This window comes from Phodopus roborovskii, unplaced genomic scaffold (genome assembly GCF_943737965.1).
Source record: "Phodopus roborovskii unplaced genomic scaffold, PHOROB, whole genome shotgun sequence".
Classification (NCBI taxonomy): domain Eukaryota; kingdom Metazoa; phylum Chordata; class Mammalia; order Rodentia; family Cricetidae; genus Phodopus; species Phodopus roborovskii.
In genome coordinates, this window is record NW_026126517.1 from 49,338,510 (window position 1) to 49,362,607 (window position 24,098).

General features: G+C 39.7%; 1 protein-coding gene across 1 annotated transcript in view; it reads right to left on the reverse strand.

Annotated features, from left to right (window-relative positions):
• Unc13c (unc-13 homolog C) overlaps positions 1-24,098 on the reverse strand; it is a 400,087-nt gene that overhangs the window by 111,819 nt on the left and 264,170 nt on the right. The window contains exon 17 of the mRNA XM_051197944.1: positions 19,953-20,038. Coding sequence (XP_051053901.1) covers positions 19,953-20,038 — 86 coding nt within the window. The remainder of the gene's footprint in view (positions 1-19,952; positions 20,039-24,098) is intronic.

The following is a 24,098-nucleotide window of genomic DNA, read 5'->3' on the forward strand; positions in this document are numbered from 1 at the left end:
ATACCTCCATGTATTTCTCAGTCATGGCCCCCAAACCAGATCGTCAGGGTTTGCCCCGGTTTTGGTTCCTGAGAATTTGTCATGTTAAAGTGCTACAGCTTGACCATGTTTTTGGAATCATCCTCATTTCTAATTTTATTTTTATTGGCTATGTTTCTCTTGTTGTGTGATATTTTGATTGCATTCTGACACTCCTGAGGCTGCCAATAAAATTTGCTTTGAATCGGGCTGGAGAGAGCTACTAGATGACCAAAATTAACCATAGAGGTTTTGGGAGGACTGAGGAGAGACAGACACAGAAGTAGTAGGGCGGGTCTTAGATAGGTTATCAGTCCTGTTGGATGGAGGAATAAAAAAGAGGAGGTAACTGGTTGCTTCTCTGCCACTTCTCTAATCATTGAGGTTTTATCCCAATATCTGACTCCTGAATATTTATTGATAAATATTAGATAAATGCTTCAATCCCCATCTTCAGTACATTTCCAGTTCATTTAGCCTCAATATCTAACTTAAATTTAGCTTCACATTTTCCTCACTCACCACCTTCTGCCATTTCATGCTGGTGTCATGCACAATAAACAAAGTCATCAGCTCCTGTTCAGTTTGGGCTCTCTTCAACATATCTGTATCTCTATTGAATTCCTCTTTCACTTTTTATATCAATTTTCTTTCTTTTTTTCATTTAGCTGTCTGTGTGTTATAATTTTCATAGGAGTTTATTTTTCTTCTTTGATTTCTTTGATCATATTATAATTTTTTCTGAACTCTTTGGGACTTCATTTACTTAATTCCAACAAAGGGACATAGCAGTGGGATTGATGTGAGTGTGTGTGTGTGTGTGTGTGTGTGTGTGTGTGTGTGTGTGTATACGTGCGCACGTGTGCACATGTGAGTGTGCACGTGTATGGTTCCTATAGAGACCAGAAGAGGGCATTGGATTCCCTGGAACTGGAGCTGTAGACAGTTGCTGGGTGCTAGAGGGGATTTTGGGAACTTAACTCCAGTTCTTTGCAAGAGAATGCTCTTAACCATAGAGTCCATCTCTCCAATACCTTAGATAAAATCTTGAATGAACCACAATTACATGAGTTCTAAGATTCAGAGAAAAGCAATGTTTTAAGTGATTCTTTCAAAACATCCTATTTCTGAGTCCTTAGGAAAGTACTCAACAAAATCCTGTACTTCCTAGAGTCACACTAATTTCCTCTCATCCTCCACCATACAATCCCAATTTCTCAGAAGTGACACACCTCTATACACGATTCCTGCTAAGACTGTAAGTTATTCAAATGACATTTTGATTAATTGTGACATTCTTCAGCTTAAGAAAATCCCTTTTCCTTGTGTTAACTATAGCTGTGCAATTTTCAAAACTATATTTAATTCAAGTGCAATGACTGTTCACCTTTTTTTAGTAGAAAAAATTAAGTCCAATTAATAGACAATCTCATATCTTACCAATATTACATTCCATTTAAAAACTAACTGGTAAACATATTAATTATAATACTTCAATTAATATTTATAATCAATAATAATGACTATTCAAAATTAATATTGCCACCAAACTTAACTGCCTAATATAATAACTAATATTTATAATAATTATAGTATATTATAGTGCTTATTTTTAAGAATGAAAAATTATATTAAGAGATCACTAAGATATCTGGAGCTGTATGGGAGACAAAGATGGCTCAGGGCAAGTTTTGGTCTGTTTGTGGGGCCTCTAGCAGTGGGATCAGGACCTCTTCCTGGCACATGAGCTGGATTTTGGAACCTATTCCACAGACAGTGATGCCTCCTCACCCAGCCTTGATGCAGAGGGAGGAGCTTGATTCTTCCTCAAAATTTGCATGACATGCTTTGTTGACTCCCATGGGACGCCAGCCCCTTTCTGAATGGAGAGTGGATAGACAGGAGGTTGGGGGAGGGAACAGGAAGAGAGAAAGGATGAGAAACTGTTGTTGGTATGTAAAATAAAATGGAAAAAAATTAATAAAAAAGAAAGAAAATAATTTCTTGCAAATAGCTAAGAAATGATGAAAACCTTACGTATTTTAGAAATCTTCTATACTTCATTTGGCTTTTTCAAAGCTCTTTAGTATTGGTTGTCTCTCCCCATGTTCTGTCTTCTATTCTGCATTTCATCCTCTACTCATTTCATCCCTTCTCTTTCTTTACTTCCCCTTTGCCCGCCATCCCACCTGCATTGTATCCCCTTCCTTTGAAATCCAGCCCACCATGACTTACTTCTGATTTCTATGAATTCTATACCATGCACATTCAGGTGGAACCAAGAGAATGCTGTGAATTTAAAGAGAGAGCAAGTGAAGCTGGGAGGGAAAGGGGGTAGGAAAGAATTAGAAGGGAAGAGGTGAAGGTGATCAAACACATTATATGCATGCTTAAAATTTTCAGATGTTATAGAAATGAGCACACTAACAGAAAACAGTGCAAAGTTCATGAATGAGAAAAGAATGAATAGAAAACTATGGTAAAAGGGGGCCATTCAGCTGTATGAAGTGTTCAAAAGGAAAATTGTAACTCTGCAATACTAGTTTTCACAAGGGATTTGTTAAAGGCTGTGCACAGTGACAGTGCCCAGTACTGACAAGCAGGCACTTTCTAAGCATTTCAGTAGGGTCATAGAAGACACAGCTTACTGGAATTTCCTACTGTATTAAGACTCACTTGTCTTCAGCTCATTGTCTTCTTTGTCACCTCTGCTATCTTCAGTGCATGCGTGCGTGCGTGCGTGCGTGCGTGTGTGTGTGTGTGTGTGTGTGTGTGTGTGTGTGTGTGTGAGTGTGATCTACAAAACAAAGTGTCTGTGCAGATGGCAGATCTGGTGCGGTGCGCTGGTACGCAGCCTCTGCCTTCCCCTTCTTTGGTTCCTTACCCCCACATCAGCCATTTCCTCCTGTGATTCAACTCCTGGATGTCAATAACAGCATTCTTTCAATTTATCAGCTTCAGACATTTTACTCACTGCAAAGCATCTTTCTCCTTATAAAATCCTAGATTTGATTAGAACAGGAGGAAGAAACTGACTAGGCAGCTTTAGGGTTAAAAAAGAGCCCCCTCCCCCTGCAAATGACCAGTTTATTGTTGACTAAAAGTCACAAGTTTCCTAGGCCAGAAGCCAGAGATGCCAGATGTATTTAACCCAAAAGGTCTCTGGTTCTATGGTAGCCAAAGACTAGAGATGCCAGAGGGGAGGATCTATATATTCTCATCTCTTTTAACTTATGATGTGACTATGAGGCACCTGGAGACTTGGGATGGAAACTGAACCTGTTCCATCCAAATCACCATCTCTCCCTTTCCTCTTCCCTCTAAAAACCTTTTTTTTCTTCTTTTTCTTTTACATATCGATCCCAGTTCCCTCTCCCTCCCTGCCTCCCTCCCATGCTCCCAACCCCCTTCCCATTCCATTCCCTCCCCAACTCCACAGGGAGGGTGATGCCTTCCAGGAGGGATCAGCAAAATCTGTCAAGTCATTTGGAGTAGGGACTAGGCCCCCCTCCTGCCTCTAGGATAAGGGAGTAACCCTCCATGGGGGATGTGCTCCCCAAGTCCTTTCGTGCACCAGGGATATGTCCCGGTTCCACTGTCCAAGGTCTCTTAGACTGCCCAGACCTTCTAACTCAGACCCAAAAGCCTTATTAACTCCAAGGCCATGATACTCAATGGTAGTACTCTCCTGACCTCCCTGGTAGAGAACAGATCTGGCTTTCTATCAATAATATAATACTGCTTTCCAAAACTCACCCTTTGTGGTCTAAGAATTTCATTCTTCAAATTCCCAAGAAACTGATCCTAACACCACTCACTTGGGGTCAGTTGGATGGCTGCTGAATTTCTGAAAACACAGTCTCTTGAACTATGCACAGACAACCAAGCTGATAAAGGCTCCATTGCTCTCAGGTACCCCGACACCATGCACCATCATTCCCACTTCTCTCTTGTATTCACTTCTCTCTTGTACCCATTTCTCTCTCGTTCTCCATGTGAAAGGTTTCCGCCACAACGTCTTCCTCCACACATAGCCAAGAGGCTATTGTCATGATCATAGCTGGTATTTTTCATACACCTTCAATTGCTAGACTTCCTATGTGAATTGTATGCAGGTATGTTTGTGCATGTTCTTGCCTGTGTGCATAAGGAAGCTAGAAGAGGGAGTCGGATGTCTTGCTCTATGACGCTCTTTTCTCCTTGTGACAGGATCTCTCACTGAACTGGTAACTAGGCTTGGGGTGAACAAATCCCAGTGATTCTCATGCTTTCACTCCCTACAGCTCTGGGGCTATGGGAATCAAAACCAGGTCCTCACATTCGCACAGAGAGGGTTGTTTTCAATACCAAAATGAAGAGCAGTGGGGTTAACAAAGTATATATACAAATCAAATTATAGATTAGTGATTCTTTTCCTGGATAACATTTAAGCTAAATCAATCAAAGTAGAGACAGATTATATAAGCATCTACAACGGAAATGTGAATCCAATGGAAAATACCTTGAGGAAAAATTATATGTGGGTAAATGTTTTCAAAATGAGAATCTGAAGTTTGTAAATAATCCATATAAGCTCAAACTTCAAACAGTATTGAATGATTTGAAGAGCAACACTCAAGACGAGAACAAAATGAGAAGAGAGGAAGAAATGAAAATCGGTCAACACACATAAAACAGGTGCTCAATTTCTTGGCTATGACATAAATTCAAAGTCTAAGCCATGAGCTTTAATTTTGTAATCACAATAGCAAACTTAACAGCATTACGGTATTCCATTCAGCCAGTGGTATACTGAAGAACAGTCATCTATCGCTTGTGACAGTGCACACGCTTGAACACATTGGGAAATAGTTTGGGAATGGGTCCCAAAAGCATGCAGCATTCATCTTCTTTTATTCAGTAATTCCTAGTAATTCACCCAAAGGTACAAACAAAATAAGGGAAAACAAAATACAACTATGCCCCCATTGCAGCATTATCCATTACACTTTAAAGAATACTAACAAGCTGGTTCTCTAAAAGTAGGAAGCAGGGAAAATAATGATAGTGCAGTTCAGCAGATTATTATATAATGATGAACACACCAGGATCTTTCAAAATGCAGAAACAATACTGAATTGCACCAATGCCAGCATTACCATCATATACAATTCTATTTGTAAATGAGATTGGGCACACTGAAGATGATTGACTCCTAAAGACTTTCAGCCATCATTATCAGAGATTGTGTAGTAGATGGGCACTAACACTGAGACCCACACTGGACAACCTGCAGAGAGTGAGAGACTTCGGAACACTCAGTACTAAATGGGATGTCTTCATCAAACTACTCACAAGGATCTATGCAGAACGATGTGGAAGAAGAGGCAGAAAGATTCTAAGAGTCAGAAGAGATGGAAAACACCAAGGAGGTAGTGTGTTTCAGACAAAGCAGGACTGATGAGCATATGAACTCACAGAGTGAGTGTGACAGCATGCACAGGGCTGGCACAGGTTCAAGCCAGATGGGGTCCCAGTATAAGATGTGGAAGGAAACATGTGCTCTCGTCTCTAACCAAGAAGCTATTTCCAGGTGATAACCTCTTACAAAAGATAAGTTTTTCTCCAGTGGATTCTCACTGGGTATATTAACCATATTTAAGGACTGTTCCCATGCCTAGCAATAGATAGACAACACAAGATGAACAACATGATATTTTGTAGGCTTTTTGTCTCATAATTCTTTGTTTGGGCTCCCCCCCCCCCCGCTTGCTGGTCTTTTCCTTTTATATTATGGTTTCCTATGAATTTTCTCTTTTAAATATATTCTGGTTTGTTTGCTTTTTGTTTCCGTGTTTGTTTTCTAAAGAGAGAGAAATAAGGTGTAGAGTTGGGAGGGTGGAGAGGTGGGGAAGATCTGGTGGGAATTGGGGAAAGAGAACCTGTGGTCAGAATATATCATCTAAAGAAATTGTTTTCAATAAAAATTCTGTTTGCATATACAGCACTAGAAAGTAGGATCAGAGGCTCATGGTCAATTTGGAATTTTATGCATTAGAATTGAGCAAAATCAATGCATATTTCAAAAGGACCAGTTATGAAGCAGTTCCCATGTGTCCAGAAGGTCAGAAATCTAATGCCTAGGTGTGAATTACTTATGCCTACTGACAAATGTCAAAGTGCTAGAATCTTCCTGTTCTCTGAAGAGCAGTAGTGTCCTCATGTTGATGGCTCCTTCATGAAGACCAGCTAGTTTTCATTAAACAATGTTGAAATTGGTGAATGGGGCTTAAGGAATGACATTTTTACTGAGAAATTTCACCTGGCAGATAGGGGAGAGGGAGGTTTTGAGTTTGGATAGATCTTAGGTAGTGGGAGAGAGGCAGTTTTTAAGGCCCATCACCTAAGGTTTCCATGGAGATGATGCTCTGGAGTTGCGGGTGTGAGAGGCAGAAGAAAGAGGAAAAGACACAAGTGAGAACGGACAAAGCTTTGACAGCACCTCAGGAGTGAGGGCAGCAGGAGGACACAGATGCCAGGGTCAGAGTGATGAGACCCTGCAGCCACAGAAGATGGAGAAGAAAAGCTTTGGAGAATGGACAATTTCCTCAAGTTCTGGCAAGACCTAGAAATGTTTCCATCAGTTGTCTATAGAGGATGGTTATTCCTCAAAGACATATGGATAGAAAGTAGTTCAAGAGTTTGAGAAATTATAGGCATATGATTGAGAATTGTAGCAAAGAGTACGTACACCTTTAAAAACAAATCTATCAACATTGAGGTAATTTTACTTATCATCTTGGAGATAGGATAAAGATTATGATTATGTAAATCTAGAAACTAGAATAAGGACCCTGTATTTTGACTAGACAAGGATAATCAATCTGTGTTTAAAGTCTATGTTCTTAAAATATGCATGCCTACACTTGGTGAGTATAAGGCCTTAGAAACTAAAAAACTATGTTTAGGTCTCAGTTTGATTATAGACATGAGAGATTTTTCTAGAAGAAAAGCAAACAGATGGCTTATATTAAAATCTCTTTTCATACAAATTTTAGAAGAAGAGTCAGCGTCATGAAGAGACAAATGCAAAGAATTTATTTGAACACAGACTTTACACAATTTAGATATTCTGTGCAGCTCTAGTCATCTGTTGGGTAACGTCATGGGTTGGGTTGTAATGCAATACTATTCTCTCCACTTTCTACCTGGAAGAGTCTAAAGATTTTACTATCCCATCAAATAGTCTAAGGGCTAAAAACATCACTTACCCTGTGTTTCTCTTATGAACACATTTATCCCTACCAATTAAAGCAACTTACTGGTTTTACTGTCAATTAACATGAGGTTTCTTTGCCCCCCCCATCATGTACCTTACATGCGTAATGGCATAGTCTTCAAGGATCAATTCTAATCACAAATGTGTAAGATGGGATGTAGGAATTAGGCAACAACAGAGTCTGAGGGCCAAGTTTGATCTCCAGCCATTCTGATTATCTCATCAGCTTTTGTTTATCTGAAAAAGCACTGACTGAACTCGCTATCTCCTGGATAATTTTTAACAGTGAATCCAGCAATGCCTTCCCCACATAAACTACTTTACAAGTAAACTTCACTTGACATCTGACTTATGGGAGTGGCTGAGCCCTGTGTAATGAGGCCAGAAAAAAAAAAAAAAAAAAAAAAAAGAGGAGGAGGAGGAGGAGGAAGAGGCAGGAGCTGTTAGGTAAGCAATCAAATCACTCACAGAGTCAACATGGATTTTTTTTTTTATTATAAAATCCCCCAAATGTTTTGAGAATTAAAAGTTGTATAAATTTTGGAGCCATCTGTTAAGTAGAGGGTTTATATTTTCAGCTTATATAATAGATGCAACGATAATATTTAGATGCTACTGAATATGTATGTCAAGCCTGCCAGCTAGAGTGTGTTTCGTGACTAAAATATCATGAGCATAATAAAAGAGCTAAAGATGGACGTGTGTTTCCTCTTCTGGAACTTTCTGGGGACTTGCCAGCAGGAAAAATAGTTGATGCTAAATGGTGACCAGTAAAAGCAGTTGTCTCTTAGAAGTCAGTTTACAAACTTGGTGTTTGCTGGGAGACACCAAGTGAGTGAATACATACAAACAAAGCAAATAAGCTTACTGTAGGCAGCCAGTAGAGAAATGTAAACTCCAAATTTCACAGGCTAGAAGTTACAGGACCAGTCTTATTTAAAGGCAAATATTTTGACATGTGTTAGTTCCTTTGCATTTTATAAATCAAAATAACTCCTCCCACCCCTTTCTAACTGTCACCCCTTTCCTCCTTGTTTGGCAGATCTGTTACGAAAACTAATTCCTTGGGGGACATTTTTCTGCATTTATTGACAGAATAAAATAGCCATCTCCCTGAAGCAGTTTCATCTCTATAGAAGTTATTATATTCACATTTTGCCTAAATAATTTTGAATTTTTTTATTTAACTAGTATCTGGTTCCTGGTTAAACTATGACCTTCCTAAGGATCTTACCACAGTCCTTAATAACAGATTATCTATTTTATGTTAGCATACCAAGTGGCCAACTGAAAAGTAACTTTTGTCACTGGCATATTTAATAACAAGGTATAGATCAACTGGCTGCTTAAGAACAGTTTTAAAGTCAGTTTTGAACTGACATCTTGCAGAATAGCTCATGCTAAGTAGTTATGAAGCTATAGAGTTACATGGTCTGAACTCCATGAGGTGGTTTCTTCTACTTTATTCACAATTCTCTTATTGCCAAACCATGTACTTACATTTAAAAGATACAGTTAATGTAACAATAGGATATTCTGAACTCTCAAAAATTCTACTGTACCAAGGGAAATAATTTACAGAATTAAAAATTAATAGACATTGGAGCTGCAGAGATCACTCGGTGGTTAAGGGCACTTGCTGCGCTCGCAGGGGAACTAGGTTCAGTTCCCATCTTCCATGTTGGAAAGTTCACAACCACCTGTAAATCCAGCTCTAGAGGACCCATCACCCTCTTCTGCCTCCACAGGCAACTGCATGCCCGTGCATCACATAAATTCACACAGGCATTACATAGATTATGACACATTCATTGCTGCACATAAATCAGTTCTATCAAATATCCTTATGAATGGCAAAGAAATCTATTTCAACAAACATCAGAGTTCACAATTGATAAAGCCATTTTAATAGTCTACCATTCACAATAAGGTGTGACATAGTATCTAGACACTGGATCAGATATTCTAAAAACATGCATCTATTGAAGAAAGAGGTACAGCCTGAGAGTTCTTGTGAGGACAGAGTAAACATTCTGGTTTCTCAGGCAGGAAAACAAACTTGTGATGAGGGCAACAAGATTGGCAGAAGGGCTTTCCAATATGGCAGCTCCCAGTATGGTGACTCTCATATGTTGGCCTAATAGCCAAGAAGATCTTGAAATTTGAGGGGCAGTTATAGGGCAAAAAGGACCATTGAAAGGACACTCTGGTCCTGAGACAAGAGCCAAGGAAATATACCCTGCTCCTAACCAACTCAGGAATGGAAATCCAACCAATTTCTGAGCATGAAAACCAACCAACCCCAGAGCATAACATCTGACCAATCTCTGAGTTTGTCCCAAGCTCAGGAATTGATATCTTACCAATCTCCACCCTGAAAATCTACCCCCTGGAAAGTTCTGCCCCTAAGAAACCCTAGATAAGTCCTGTATCTATTCAGTTTGGACTGCCTTTTTCCACCCTGGCAGAGGCAACCACTTTCCTGGATTCCTCCCTCCCAATAAATCTCTTGAGTGAGGTTTGTCATAATGACTTTCTTTCACTGGAGCAGAGCGGAGATGTAACAGCTTTCTCTGGAGCAGAGCATAGATGTTAACACTTTGGCTGTGGGAAACTTTCCCTTTCTGGAGCAAAGTATTACACTCTAGGGGAGCAGAGCAAATCAGAGCTGTTAACAACCTCACTGGGGAAACCCTCCCCTGCTGGGGGCAGAGAGTTATCACATTTGCATTAGGGAAACCTTTCCCAGAGCAAGGCCTATAACACTTGGTGGGGAAACCATTCTGTTGGAACAGAGTTATAACACTTCTGTACCTTTCCCTTCAGAGCTGTAACACTTATAGCAGTGAGATGGCTCACCTGGTAAAAGTACTTGCCACATGAACTTGACAACCTGGATGCTATCCCTAGAGCCTATAAAGGTGTCCTCTGATATCTATATGTGTTCAGGGAATGTACACACACACACACATACACACACACACACACACACACACACCACTAAATTAAATATAAACAAAACTTTGAAATATTCTAGGAAATTTGATTGTGTCATAAATCCAAAGGCAACTTACTTTATATGATATTTTTCTTGAAAATAAAATCTAATAAAACCAGTATCTGGAGGGATAGTTCAACAGTTAAGAGCATGCACTACACTTGCAGAGGATCAAAGTGCAGTTTCCAGCACCCTTGTTGGGCAGTTCACATTTGCCTGTAACTCTAGCTCCCAAGGATCGGCTACCTATGGCTTCTTCAGCCATCTGCACTCATGTGTATAAAACCCCACACAGGCACAGACATATGTATAATTTTAAAAAGAAATCTTACCAAAAGTAACCAAACCAAACATTCACCAGAAAAGAAAAAATAAAAATAAAGCCCCAAATCCAGTACATTTCCTGCAATCTTCCACTCTGAGTAGAGTTTTTCCAAATTACTGTTTGTAAAGGCAATGGGAAACACAGACTTTATGAAACTTGCCTCCTTAAACAGCATCACTCTGCCCAGCATTTCTCCAAGGAGAACTTGTAATATGGTTTATACTTTTCAAAATCCCCACAGGATGTACGCCTCACTAAGTGGGCAAGGTCTGTCCAAACCCAAGCACCACCTTTCCCTCAGCTACTCTAGTGATCTGAATACAGTTATCAAATGCCACACCCTCCCTGTGGAGATGGATGAGAGCTCTCTGTCACCCAGCATGCTCATTCTGCTTCCCAATGAATGTCCTTAGCTTATAATGAACATTGAGTGTGGCTATTAACCCCACAGGTTATGTCTTCCCTATAATGGACAGAAAATGAAATTCAAATCCCCATGCAAACAGTTTTATTCAGTTAGTGCAAATTTAAACAAGGTAACTCTTCACACTTTTAACTTGGCATAGGAAATAAGGTATGACAAGCCATTTAACCTATGGGCACCTTAATTTCTGTTAGTCCTGTTTAATGCTGAATTGCTTCATAAAATGTTGGGCAGCTTAATAATCTAATGTGAATATGAAATGAGCACATTCAAGAAAATGTCTGAATTTGTAAGTGAACACCGAGACTCAATAAAAAGAAGATGGAAAAGATTGATAATAAGCTTTTAACAATTACTTACATTTAATACAAATTTGAAAATTTGAAGCTGATATCAGCTTGATTTGGCTAATCAAGAATTAGCCAAGTGTGATGCTTAGTTTTAGTTGGCAGGTTGACCAACCTAGGATTGCCGGGAGAAGAGAGTCTCAGTAAGACATTGTTTTGATCAAGTTGTCATGTTGGCCTTTCTGTAGGGGATTTTCCCTAAATGTGTAAATTGAGGTCTGAGTCCCTTGAATGTGGACAGCACCATTTCCTAGGCAGGGGGTCTGAACTGTGTAAGAATGGAGGCAGCTAAGTTGCACAAACAGGCAAGCCATTGAGTGAGCATGCATGCGCTCATTTCTCTCTGCTCTCGTCTGTGATGAGATTGGCTGCATCAAGCTTTTGTCAACTGTGACTTCCCTGATAGGAATGACTGGGACTTGGAATTGAAAGCCTTTTTCTCTCCTAAGTTGTTAAGGTGCTTCCTCAAGTCCACAGAAATGATATTTGCACAATACAAAAGTCAACAACAAAACATTTGCTTAGAAGGACATGACACTTTCACTCTCAAAACTCCTGGGGTGACTCAACACCTTGGTGACTAGAAATCAATTAAAGGAGGGCAGAATAGCAACACTGTTGCTACAGTGGCTTTAACACTTCAGTGTCAAAGAGATAAAGAATGAGAACCAGTAGATGAAAATCAGGGCTGGCAAGATGGCTTAATGAGTGATGGTACTTGTGGCCAAGCCCGATGACCTGTGTTCGATTTCCAGAATCCACATGGTAGTAAGAGGGAACCAACTCCTGCAAGTTGTCCTCTGACTTCCATACACATGCTTTAGCACACACATACAGAATAAATAAGTAAAAGTGTAATATGTTTTTAACCTAAAAGTAATAAATCTGGGTAGAATTCAATTTATAAGCAATAATTAAAAGACAAGTGAGTATTTAAAAATAACAGTATTGGTTAATAATTGAAGTTATGTGTCATCTGTATTATGCTATGCATGAGTGAATATGATAGGGAAAAGTGATAGAGAAAATAGCTAACCAGATATAGTTAAGATTTTTAGGATAAATATATTCCAGGTATCATTAGTTCCTTTATAAGGAGTTTCCTTCTATAGATCATGAAAAATAATCACTTGACTGAAAATGTTATCTCAGTTGGTAGGTGATTTGCCTACCATACATGAAGACCTGGTTTCATAAATTTAGAGCCCCTGGAGCTATGAGGTGCCAGTTATGGGGTCTGGGAAGCAAAGCAGCAACACACACACGCGCACGCGCGCGCGCGCGCACACACACACACACACACACACACACACACACACACACACACACACCCCTAACTGCAAAATTCCTCCTTCTACTCCCCCAGTCTACTCCTCCATTTCCCTTCAGAAAAGAAAAGTTCTCCCAAGGATATCAACTGAACACAGCATAACAAGTTACAATAAGACTAGGCATAAACCCTCATATCAAGATTGGACAAGGCAACCCACTAGGTATGTGTGGTAGGGCCCATTGCTATTCCCACTTTTCAGTTGTAACTCTCAAGTATTTTCCCTACTTAGTTTGTATTTCAGCTCTTCGGGATCAGTGTTCCAAATAGCTGTCTTGGAGGCCCTGAGTTTTCTAGGTGCTGAAGGGAGGGCAACAAAGAAGGCTGGGGCAGGGCAGAAGGGACATCCAAACTAGAGAAAGCAAGAGACCTGAAGACGTTGACCTAATTAGGTCTCAATACCCACTCTCATGGATTCTTAGTTTATCATCAAGTGATGTTGGGGGGATTTATCTTTAAATGGAGGTTTTTATTTTTATTTATGGACATATGTGCATGTCTGTAGATGTGAGTGCAGGTATTTGACTAAGACATCAGAGCCACTGGAGCACAGGTGTTTGTGAGCTGCATGATGTGGGTTCTGGGAATCAAACTCGGGTCTTCTGCAAGAGTAGCAGATACTCTTAACCATAGACCCATCTCTGCACCCCTACCACTGAGAAATCAATAGATGTTTCTAGATTTTGAGACCCTGTATCCTGACAGTGGATTTTATTGGCCAGGCTGTGATATCTGTTGGATGGTTGCAATTTGGTTCATCTCATAAAAGGAGTTTTACCATATGTTTCGTGAGATTCCTACTGATGTAGAGTGGATTGTTGTATATTAGGTGGTTACCCCAAGGATCATCAAGTAAACCACAGTGACAGAAGCTATGAAATTACTAAAATGAGGTAGACCAGGTATGAGAATACTGGAGGGCAAGCAAGGGAAACACACACAGGGCAGCATGACACTCTTTCAGAGACACAAGCAGATGATACCATTCTGACCTCATTATCTTTGTGGTTACAAGGCCAACAGCAATACACCTAAGTTCTTTAAGCAACCTGAGATCTGTATTTTGGGAAATGCATAATGATAATGGTAAGAGTGTTTGGAGAGAAGCCTCCTCCCAGAAACCAACCAATATAGATTAGAGGGGAGTGAGTGCCTTTGGAAAGTATTGAGTATGCAACTGTTTATAAGCTGAAGGATGATTGTCCTTAGAAGATGTGCATATGTATAGCTATGCATTATACTGAAAAACAGAGTGGACAGTTTGGGAAGTCTCAACAACCTGCAATGTCCAATGGATACCTATGGAATTGACAATTGTCATTGGCGATTAAAGACACAGAGATAAAACTCAGCCTTCATTTTCAAATGCACTGTTGGGGATCATTGCTACCTAGCCCCCTCACCATCACCTCATGACACAGAGATGAAGAACAGCCCCTCCAAGCCCAAGTCCAATCACCCCAAAATTGCATTTTAATGATATTCCTTCCCATGTGGTTCCTGCACAGACTGAAAGTAAACAACCTTGATCAAGGAGATTCAAGCCAGGTGAAATGCTGACTGTGTCTTGTACATTATAATTAATTTCATCTCAGCCAATTTAATAAGGTGGTTCTTAGACAGATTTCTTTTCATTGGCACCCAACCCCTCAACCCTGCATTTCTGAGGTTCAGACACAGGGTCATGGGCATGACTTTTTCAGCTCAGTTCAGGCACTGGTCAGAGAATGTGGTAAATTAGGCAGAAACAACAGAATCTGTCACTCACCCTTGTCACTCTTAAGTACTTTCTAATACAACTTGAAGCTCAGCCACGATCTCCTTAAGAATCAGTATTTTAAGGAGTTCTAACTAAGCAGTCTTTCACATAATTGTTATTTAGGAATACCTTGAATCCTATGGGCCTCTAACATCTGGCCTAAACACCACACCATGACCCCTAATGTCTGACCCTCAATGCCTGGCCCACTAACATCTGGGTCCTAACATTTGAACCCTACATCTGCCCCCCCCCAACACCTGACCCTGAATGTCTGACTCCTGTTTTTGGATCCTGCAAAAGTTGTCACTTAAGCACTTGAAAGATGAAAGTCTGTGTTATGCCACATTAGGAGGCAGCCAGGTTTAAGAACTCCATGCAGCCAGGTTTAATTAACACAAGAACACAATGTCCATTGATTTTCTGACTTGTCAAACATTTCACTAAACATGAGTATCTAGGCATTTAGATGCCTAATTCTTGCATTAAAAACCATAATGGTTATCAATAATTAATCTTTGTCTAGTACTTACTAACCGCTGGGCACCTCTTCCCCTCTCTCCAATGCCTGCCTGTTGCTCTGTTCTCAACGCTTTATCTGTAGGATTTCAGCCAGTATGCAAATATGGAAACTGAGGGGTGGTACATTTCACCAACTGCACCAAACTGAAGCAAACACAGAGCAGTGGTGCCATAGGCTAGAGCTTGGCCTGGCTGCTGTCTCCAGAGATATTATATGGAAGAAACCTTGCAGACCAACTGTGTTCCAGCATGAGGTCAGACATCGATCTGAGCACCCTTTACTTCCTGTACTTTCCTCCCCATATTTTCATGAGAATCTTAACCTTGACTGACCGACTGAAAGAGAGGCAGGAATTAAGGAAGTATGCCTCTGCTTGTACTCTTGAGGGAGTATTAAGGAGGCAGGCAAGACCATCCTTGGAGAAGAAAGCCAACTAGCTCCACATTCTCTCTTTGCTTCCTGGAAGTCATGATGTGAGTACTTTGCTCCATCATGCTCACCTGCTGTGATGGCCTGAATCCTTTTGAACATGAGCCAAGATAAACAATTCCTCTCTCAGTTGTTTAAATCCAGTGTTTTATCAGGACAACAAGAGTCTTCTGGTACCTGGTTCCCTTCAACACATTACATCGTTATTGCATATTGAATTTGAAAGGTGATTTATGCCAACCATGAACACAAAATGCATTGCCTCAAACAGGTTGATCAAGGATGGGAATAAAGTTGTTTTATCTTTTAATTAGAAGCTGATGAGTTCGTAGTAAGGACAAAAAGCTGTTCCCTAAAACATCCAGTCCTTAGGTCCTAGCCAGCTCCGTATTGTTGACCTGACTTCATCTGAGCTGCTCACGAGTCATATTCAGACACTTTCACCACAAGGCAAATTATGTAAGAGCAACACAGCCCATCTAGGTCAGTGTCTTGAAGCAGTGATCCACAGTCAATTAATTTTAACGATGTTTTATGAGGCAAACAGGCAGAATACAACCACATGTTAAAGAGCCTGCCTGAGGACTGCCTTTCAGTACATGCCTTGAATTCTTGAGATGTTCTTACTTTTCAGTTTCCTTTATGGATTGTTGTACATGCAATGTAAGAAAGAGATGGAGATGTTTCTTGAGGACACTATTAGGTTGAGATGGGAAAGGGAGAGGGAGAGCTCCAGATTGTCACATATCTTTATTGCTCTCAACTACCACTGAACCCTGACAGAGAACCATGGAAATTCTGAGGAGTCTTTAACACCTTGTATGGTAACTGAAACATTCTCCTTCCATTAGCACAATGCTCAAGAGCTTGCAAGGTAAGTTAAAGACTCGTTTTGGGATGAGAGAGGGTTCAACATCTGTTGCTCTTCCAGAGGACTTGAGTTCTGTTCCCAGCACATACTATGGGCACCTCACAGTTACTTGTAACTCGAGCTGCTGGGAATCAGATGCCCTCTTTGGGCTTTCTGTGAGCACCCCTCACATGCAGGTGGTACACACACACACACACACACACACACACACACACACACACACACACAATCTTTACAGCAACCCTTAACCTGTTATTACCAAGCATTTCCTAGAAAAGAAGCTAATGTTTAGAGAGTTTGTGTGATAATTGATCAAACTCAAAGACTAGTAAGTGATCAAGCATTTTGTATCTTGTCCCTCAACTCTCAAATCTTTCATTGTCTCCCAGTTTGCAGTCCCACAAGTGCTCAGCTGCAATGCCGATGGACTCTGGTTTTGTCCTTAGAGTTCTTTGTACAAGGTTGTCTAATTTACAACTTCTCTTACAGAAATGCATATATTAGCTTCTGCTGATGTTTTCTGAATACAAGATGACAAATCCAATCCTGACACAATGTAAAGCCTTATCATTTAACAGATGATAACAATCCCCTATGTTACCACATTGGCCTTCCTGAAAATATTCACAAATGTAAAATGGCAACAACTGCTGAATTATATATACTCTAAGTTGGTAGATTATATATGTGAATTACATCTATTTTTGGAAAGTCAAATTAACAAAACTTCTTGCTCAGAAGATTCTTATTCCCAATGGTTATGAAAATCATAAAATGTTAATTGATTGATTGATCTTGGGCTACTTTTTGATGATAGAATCTCAAAATGTAGGGTTACTGCTTTTGTACTATGGAATTATTAACTTATAATTACTAAGCTTCTGATCAAAGCTAGAGAAAATTTTACTTTTAGCATTTCTAATTTAACTGCTTCAAAGATTACAATCGTAAGTTTTATATTTTTGGATACATATACTTACTTGTCTAAAAGTGGCATTTTTTAAAAACTTTGTTTTATTGAGACAGGGTCTCACTATATAGCTCTAGCAGTTCTGGAACTCACTATGCAGACCAGGCTGTCCTTGAACTCACAAAGATCCATCTGCTTCTGCCTCCTGAGTTCTGGGATTAAAGGCATGGGTAACTACACCTGGATTGGTACTTCTTTTTAAATAAAGATGATTGATCTAGCTTCCTTTCTGTTGCTGTGGTAAAACACTGATGAAAACACCTTAGAGGAAGAAATAATTTATTTGGATTACACTTCCATATGACAGTCCATCAGCGAGGGAAGTCATAGCAGGATCTTGAAAGCAGAAACCATGGAGGAACACTGCTTGCTGGCTCATTCATAGACTCTGTTCTGCTAGTTTTCTTATATATCCCAGAACCATTGGCCTATGGATAGAGCCTCCCACTATGGGCTAGGTCTTCCTACTTTAATTGTGATTGACACAATCTTCCACAGACATGCCCCTAGGCCAATCTGATGTAGGTAATTCTCCATCAGAGGCTTCGTCTCTCACCTGATTGTAGGGCTTGTCAAGTTGATAATGAAGGGTATGTAATAAGGTTAATAACCAAATGTATTTCAGTAAGTCTCTATAGTAGCAAACATGGGGACACACTGGCACTCACTGTCACCTTGAAATGAACCTAAATCATCAGTTCTTCTGGAGCCATTTCTCTCCACTATCCAATCCTTTGAGCCAATGTGATCCTCTAGTTGTACATGTAAGGCTAGGCAAACAGCTTGCCCCAACACCTCAGATGGTCATTCCTTCATGGCTACTTCTATTGCTCCATTGGTAACCTTATATAGTTATCAAATAAATTCTATAGTTCCTTATAGACCACATAGATATACTACTGTGTTAGAGGAAGTCTCATTTGAGGGTGTAACACTAAAAACATCTTTCATATGAGAAGGCTAGTAGGTTGAGAACACAGGCATGAGAGCCATAATGAAGAATGAGCTTTTGTCATGATGAGGACTTGAAGGAATAGTGCTGACCTTACTGATTGGCTTAGGTCACTAGATGAATGCTGTGACAAGAGCTACAACAGGAAGCATGGAGAAGAAGCAGGTTTGGACAGAGGGGACTGAAAATTCTACTGCTGACTCCAACATTTTAGATGTCCAAGGGAGCTCATGGAGGGCTGGAGAGTGCATGGAGTAGACCCATAGGAGTAGAGGCTGCCTGGGGAGTCTTAGTAGCTTGGTAGACTGCTGGTTACTGACTTATTTTTATGAGTGTTTTCAGATCACAAAGAGTCAAGTCAAAGTGTTGTAAAGCATGTGACTGGAGGGAGGAGAGACTAGGAACTGGATGGGTCCATCACATGTTAGAAAAGAAAGACCCCATTCATACTCAGGAGGCTGTACCTGTGAGAGGTGCTGAAATGATTTTAAAGGTTAGGATGAAGCTATCTGGTTGTGGGTGGCAGATCCTGATTTACCAGAAAACCAAATTATAAACCACCATGTGTCTCACTTGTTAGATTTGAGTATTCTTTTTGATGACATCACATTTACATTCTAGTGAAGCTGAAAAGCAGAGGTTCAAGTAGCACAGACTCTGGTTGGTCCTACTGCATTAGTCAAACTCACAAAATGGTTGAATACTTCCCTAAGCTGTATATCTGAAAAGACAAGCGCTTGCCAATCACCTTGGCACAGTTAAGACTCTTGTATGGCCTTCCGGGCCCTATAAACTCATCCCTACAAGCCTCTCTAAACTTACCTCTTGCTAGGCACTGACTTTTCTTTCCTCAAATGTAGCTTATGTTGACTTTATTTCTGTTTTGTTCTTTACCTCAGGATTTTTAACACCTATTTCTTATTCTGATCTTTGTGAAGGAAATGCTCTTTGCCTACAGCTCTTTGAAAGTTGTGTTGTCTCTACCTCGTCTGATTTAGAAGAGTCACCCCCCAGACCTCCATTGCTATCATTCTTCCCCTTCCCTGTGGCAACCGACTGCCCACAGCAGTGCTTGTGCTGGGCAGTGTGTGGGCAGTGCTCCTTCATTGTCCTGCTCAAGAAAGAGACTTTGGCTAATGTTCCTTTGTCCCACCTTGTACTGAATGGGATGGAAGTCAGTTAGTGTCCTTTGTCTCACTACACACTTGCTGACTATATCTCAAGAAGCTTTCTACTAGGTTTTGTGTTCAAATATGGCTGTTTGGTTGATTGTCCCAATACCTTTATGTGTAGATGGATGATCAAACAACCTTGACTTAAGGCTGTACTTCTCTGACTCTCCACTGTTTGATTTGTATTTGCTAAGTACAGAGATCCTGGAGATCCTGGAGAAAAGGTTTCCTACTGACTGCATGAGTACTGGCCATACTTTAGCCACATCTATCTACAGGAATCATTTCCAAATTTACAGAGTCAAATAGCTGGAACAGTACTTTTCTCCCATCCTGAGTGTGGTTCACTTTGGGGAAAATTTTTCAAGGGAATATTTCTGCCTCTGCACATCTCTACAGGTGGAACATGTACCATGAGATTGCAACTTGGGCAGTCTGATGAAAAAAATGTGTTAAGTACTTCGAGACCTTCATCTTCTACCATTTAGTAACATGCTTTAGAACTAAGCCGAACACAGTAATCCATATTTTACTTTACACTTATTCTAGGAAATAGAGATAAATGTTTGGACTTACCCTCTAGAGCATATTTCATATCGAGAGCAAAGAGAGACCACATGATTTCTGCACTTATCTTTCCCATGTTTAGTTCTTGAGGAAACCTAAAATAAAACACATCATATTCGTGTATCAAAAATAACATCCATGAATATCCAAATGCCTCATTTCATACATAACCACAGTTGTCATTACATGGCTCATACATACTTACATATATTTTCATTTATGCATTTTCTTTCTACTGGCTTTAATAGGCTGGGAAAGTATAAACTGAAAGGAACTCTGAGTGGTGAAATGGATATTATTTTATTGGCACCAAAAAGTAGAGCCCAGGGATTCCCCAGGTTGTATTTGTGATGTGTTTGGGTCAGGATAGCTCTATTTGTCATGCTAAATGCTGTGTTTTTTGCACCCATCTTGAGGGTTTTTTGCACCCATCTTGAGGATAGATCAAATGAACCAAACAAAAGATACCACATTACGCCACAGAGACCAATCTCCCTTTCTCTCTCTCTCTCTCTCTCTCTCTCTCTCTCTCTCTCTGTCTGTCTCTCTCATACACACACACACACACACACACACATACACACACACACACGTGATGTACATGTTAGATACATAGACAAAATAAAGCATCCAAAATTATGTTTTTTAATCCAAATCTAGAAAGATTTATCCTAAACACTAGCCTTGTTGACACTAGGAAGCATTACCTAAGTACACATGATGTTGCTATGACTCTGAGTAAGACAACAAATGTGCAATCATTCTAATTATACTTTCCACACAAATAGCATACTTCATCAATACCCCTAACAAAAAGACATACATCAGCTTGTCTCATAATATCCACTCATATTTTAAAACATACATTTGTAGGTTTATTTATCAAAATTTAAGCTTAGAACTCTTATAATAAAAAATTAATATCCATGTACAATTAGACCCCAGCCTTAAACTTATTTTATGAATATAAAGATAATCATAGACAAATTATTTTAAGGGGTTTCCTTTGTGCACAGATGGTGTTAACACTCACTTTGTGCTGTATTAATTTTTATGCTGCAAATAGGCAGAAGAAAAATGATAAATGGTATAATGAGTGCTTTGGGCTTCTGGGGAATAAAATGGATAATTATATTTATTTCCATGTACTTTTGAATTATAACTTAAGTAAGAGCATATCAGGTCATAGTGACTGAACAAAAAGCAAAAATAAAATTACAAATTAATCTCTTTCATATATATCACTTCAAGTATCTCCAGTAAAAAAGCTGAATTCAATAGTGTTTAAAGATTTATTTTTTTTATTTTAAATTATGTATCTCTGTGTGTGTGTATGTACATGTGTGTGCTAGTGCCTACAGAGGCCAGAAGAGGATGCTAGATCCCTGATGAGGGTGTTAGGAATCAAACTCAGGTCCCTCGCAAGAGTAGTAAGCACTTCTAACTACCCACCACAACCAATATTAAAATACTTGCTATCAAAAAGGTTTATTGAGAAAGTACAAGGTTAAACAGTCACAGACTAAACAATGTAATTTACTAAACAATATACTGAATGGGAAAAAAATATATGGTCATTGCACCAGATGTAGGAAACACATGGCAAACTCCAACATCCATCCATGTATAGTAAAAACATTTCTGAAAATTAAAATTGAAGTGAATTTCATTCACCTTATTAAAGAGTCTATAAAAACATATCACTCCTGGGCATGGTGATATAAACCTATAATCTCAGCACTTGAGCACAGAGACAGAAGGAACACAAGCTGGAGACTAGCCTGGGCTGAAAATCAAGGTCAAGGCAAATATGGTCTAAAGAGAAAGATGGTGTCTCAAGAAATCACAACAATAAAACCTGCAAATTTCATGCTTAATGGTCACATGGTAAGGTCACAATGTGGGCACTAACATTTATTCTCAGTTTTCTTGTTAAGTATCACTGAAGTTCTGAAGTTCTACAAAAGAAGCAGGAGAAAGAAGAGATACTGAGCCTGGAAGGGTAGGGAGAAGGTGCATAAAGAATGCTCAACATGCTACCAACAAGCCACTTGGCCACTTGATGAGGGGCACGGACTATAGAAGACTGCAAGTCTGGAGCAGCCTGGGCTAATATAGTAAGACCCTGTCTCAAAACTAAGAACAAACAACAAATACCCCAGACAAAATTAAAACACAAATTTTCTACATTGAAAGGTCATAGCCAATTACTATTAAAAAAAAAAAAAACTACTGTAAGGTTCTACATCATAAAATCATGTATGTATGCACACACACACACACACACATACACACACACACACACAAAATAAGTCACTGGAAATATAAATTAGGGTATCACATAATTTGCAATAGCAACAAAAAAGTGTTAACTATCTGGTATAAACCTAGGCTTATGTATATAATATCCATGCAATGAAAACTACAGAGTATTAAGGTCAGAAATCCACAAAAGCTGAGAAGGCTCTGAGGGACTAGGAGCAAGGAGTCTGAACAGAGTGGACCAGGTTTTCTGAGAGGCTTTTCTTTTTCTTTTGTTCTCCCTGTGTTCTCTCTGTGAGGATATGGTGTGTAGAAACACAATTACAATTATGATGGACACACTGTAGTCACAAGTGTAAATCAGAGCTAAGGATACAGAATATCCTGGTATGACCATTCATAGTTTAGGATACAGAACACCCTGGTATAACCATTCATAGTTTAGAATACAGGAACCTTGGTATGGGCATTTATAGTTTAGGATACAGAACACCCTGCTATGACCATTCATAGTTTAGGATACAGAGCACCCTGGTATGGCCGTTCATAGTTTAGTTGGGGGGAAGGATGAGTTGTATCTATGTGAGAAGGAAGAGGCTGTAGTGTTCATAGGAAATACTTCCCAAACATCTTCAAAAATATTGTCTTTAATCTAGAACCCTGAATCAGAAAACTTCAAAACAAAGAATACAGAAATCAACGGTGACTGTTCAAGGTTTTCACAGTTGTATGCAAACTGTCAAGGCTTAATTCCAATATTTAAAAAAAAAAATTGGCTTAACAGAGCTGAATGTTGAATCTTCAACCTGGCAAATGGTAGTGCAAATGAAATTGCCATTCAAAATAGAGTGGCACTGGAAAAACACACATAATCTACATAATAAATAAGCTGGCAATATCAATATGAAAAGAAGTGGTCTGAGCCTGGTGGCTCAATTATTTGATGAGCAAGTAATTTAAAAATAAAAAAACCCCAGAAAAACCCAAAGACCAAAACAAACAACACAACACAACACAACACAACAACAAAACCCAAGGCTGGAGAGAAGGCTCAGCAGTTAAATGTAGTGGGATATTCACTTTGTCTCCTTCTGTGGCACTGACCACGCCCATTGGGGGGTGGAGCCAGGGGCGGAGGTGACCTGTGGAACTAGCTCTGAGGAGCCTGGAACTCTCTCTTGCTGGCAGGACTCAGAGAGGAGAGCATCTGGTGGAACCTGGTGGTGTTCATCTGTCTAGGTTTTAAGTTATTTCTCTTAAATAAACATTTATTCAGCCTATTCGTTTATCCTGATCCTTATTAAACCGCAATAGTTAAGAGCAAGTATTGCTCTTGAGGAGGACCAGAGTTCAGCACCCAACTCCTACAGCAGGTGGCTCACAACTGCCTGTAACTCCAGCTCCAGGAAATGCAACACCCTCCAGGTTTCTGTGGACCCCACTCACATGTGCACCCCCCATAAATAAAGATAAAAATATACCTTAAAACACCACAAAAACCTAACAGCACATAAAAAAGAAATGTGTAGCATACTGTATCAACATGCCAAGAAATTTAAAATGATGGTGAAAGATGTTTCAGACTACAAGCTATAACAAATTGTAAGCATGTGTCACAACCGCTTCCTGTTTCTCTAAAGGGCTTTGCTTCTTACACAGGGCAGACACCCGAGCAGCCACACTGCACCCTTCTCTGCTCTGCACCCTGGACTCCTGTCTACTGGCTCCATCACCCTCACATTACAGGATGTAGTCGAATAATAAGTGGCTATTAAGGATAAAAGACAGAACTGCTAGTGGTAACATTTTAAATGTGTAATCCTGTGATTTTTCTCTTGACAATGGGCTTCAATTTTCCAGCATAGTTTTGGGCTTCAGAACTACTGAGAATAA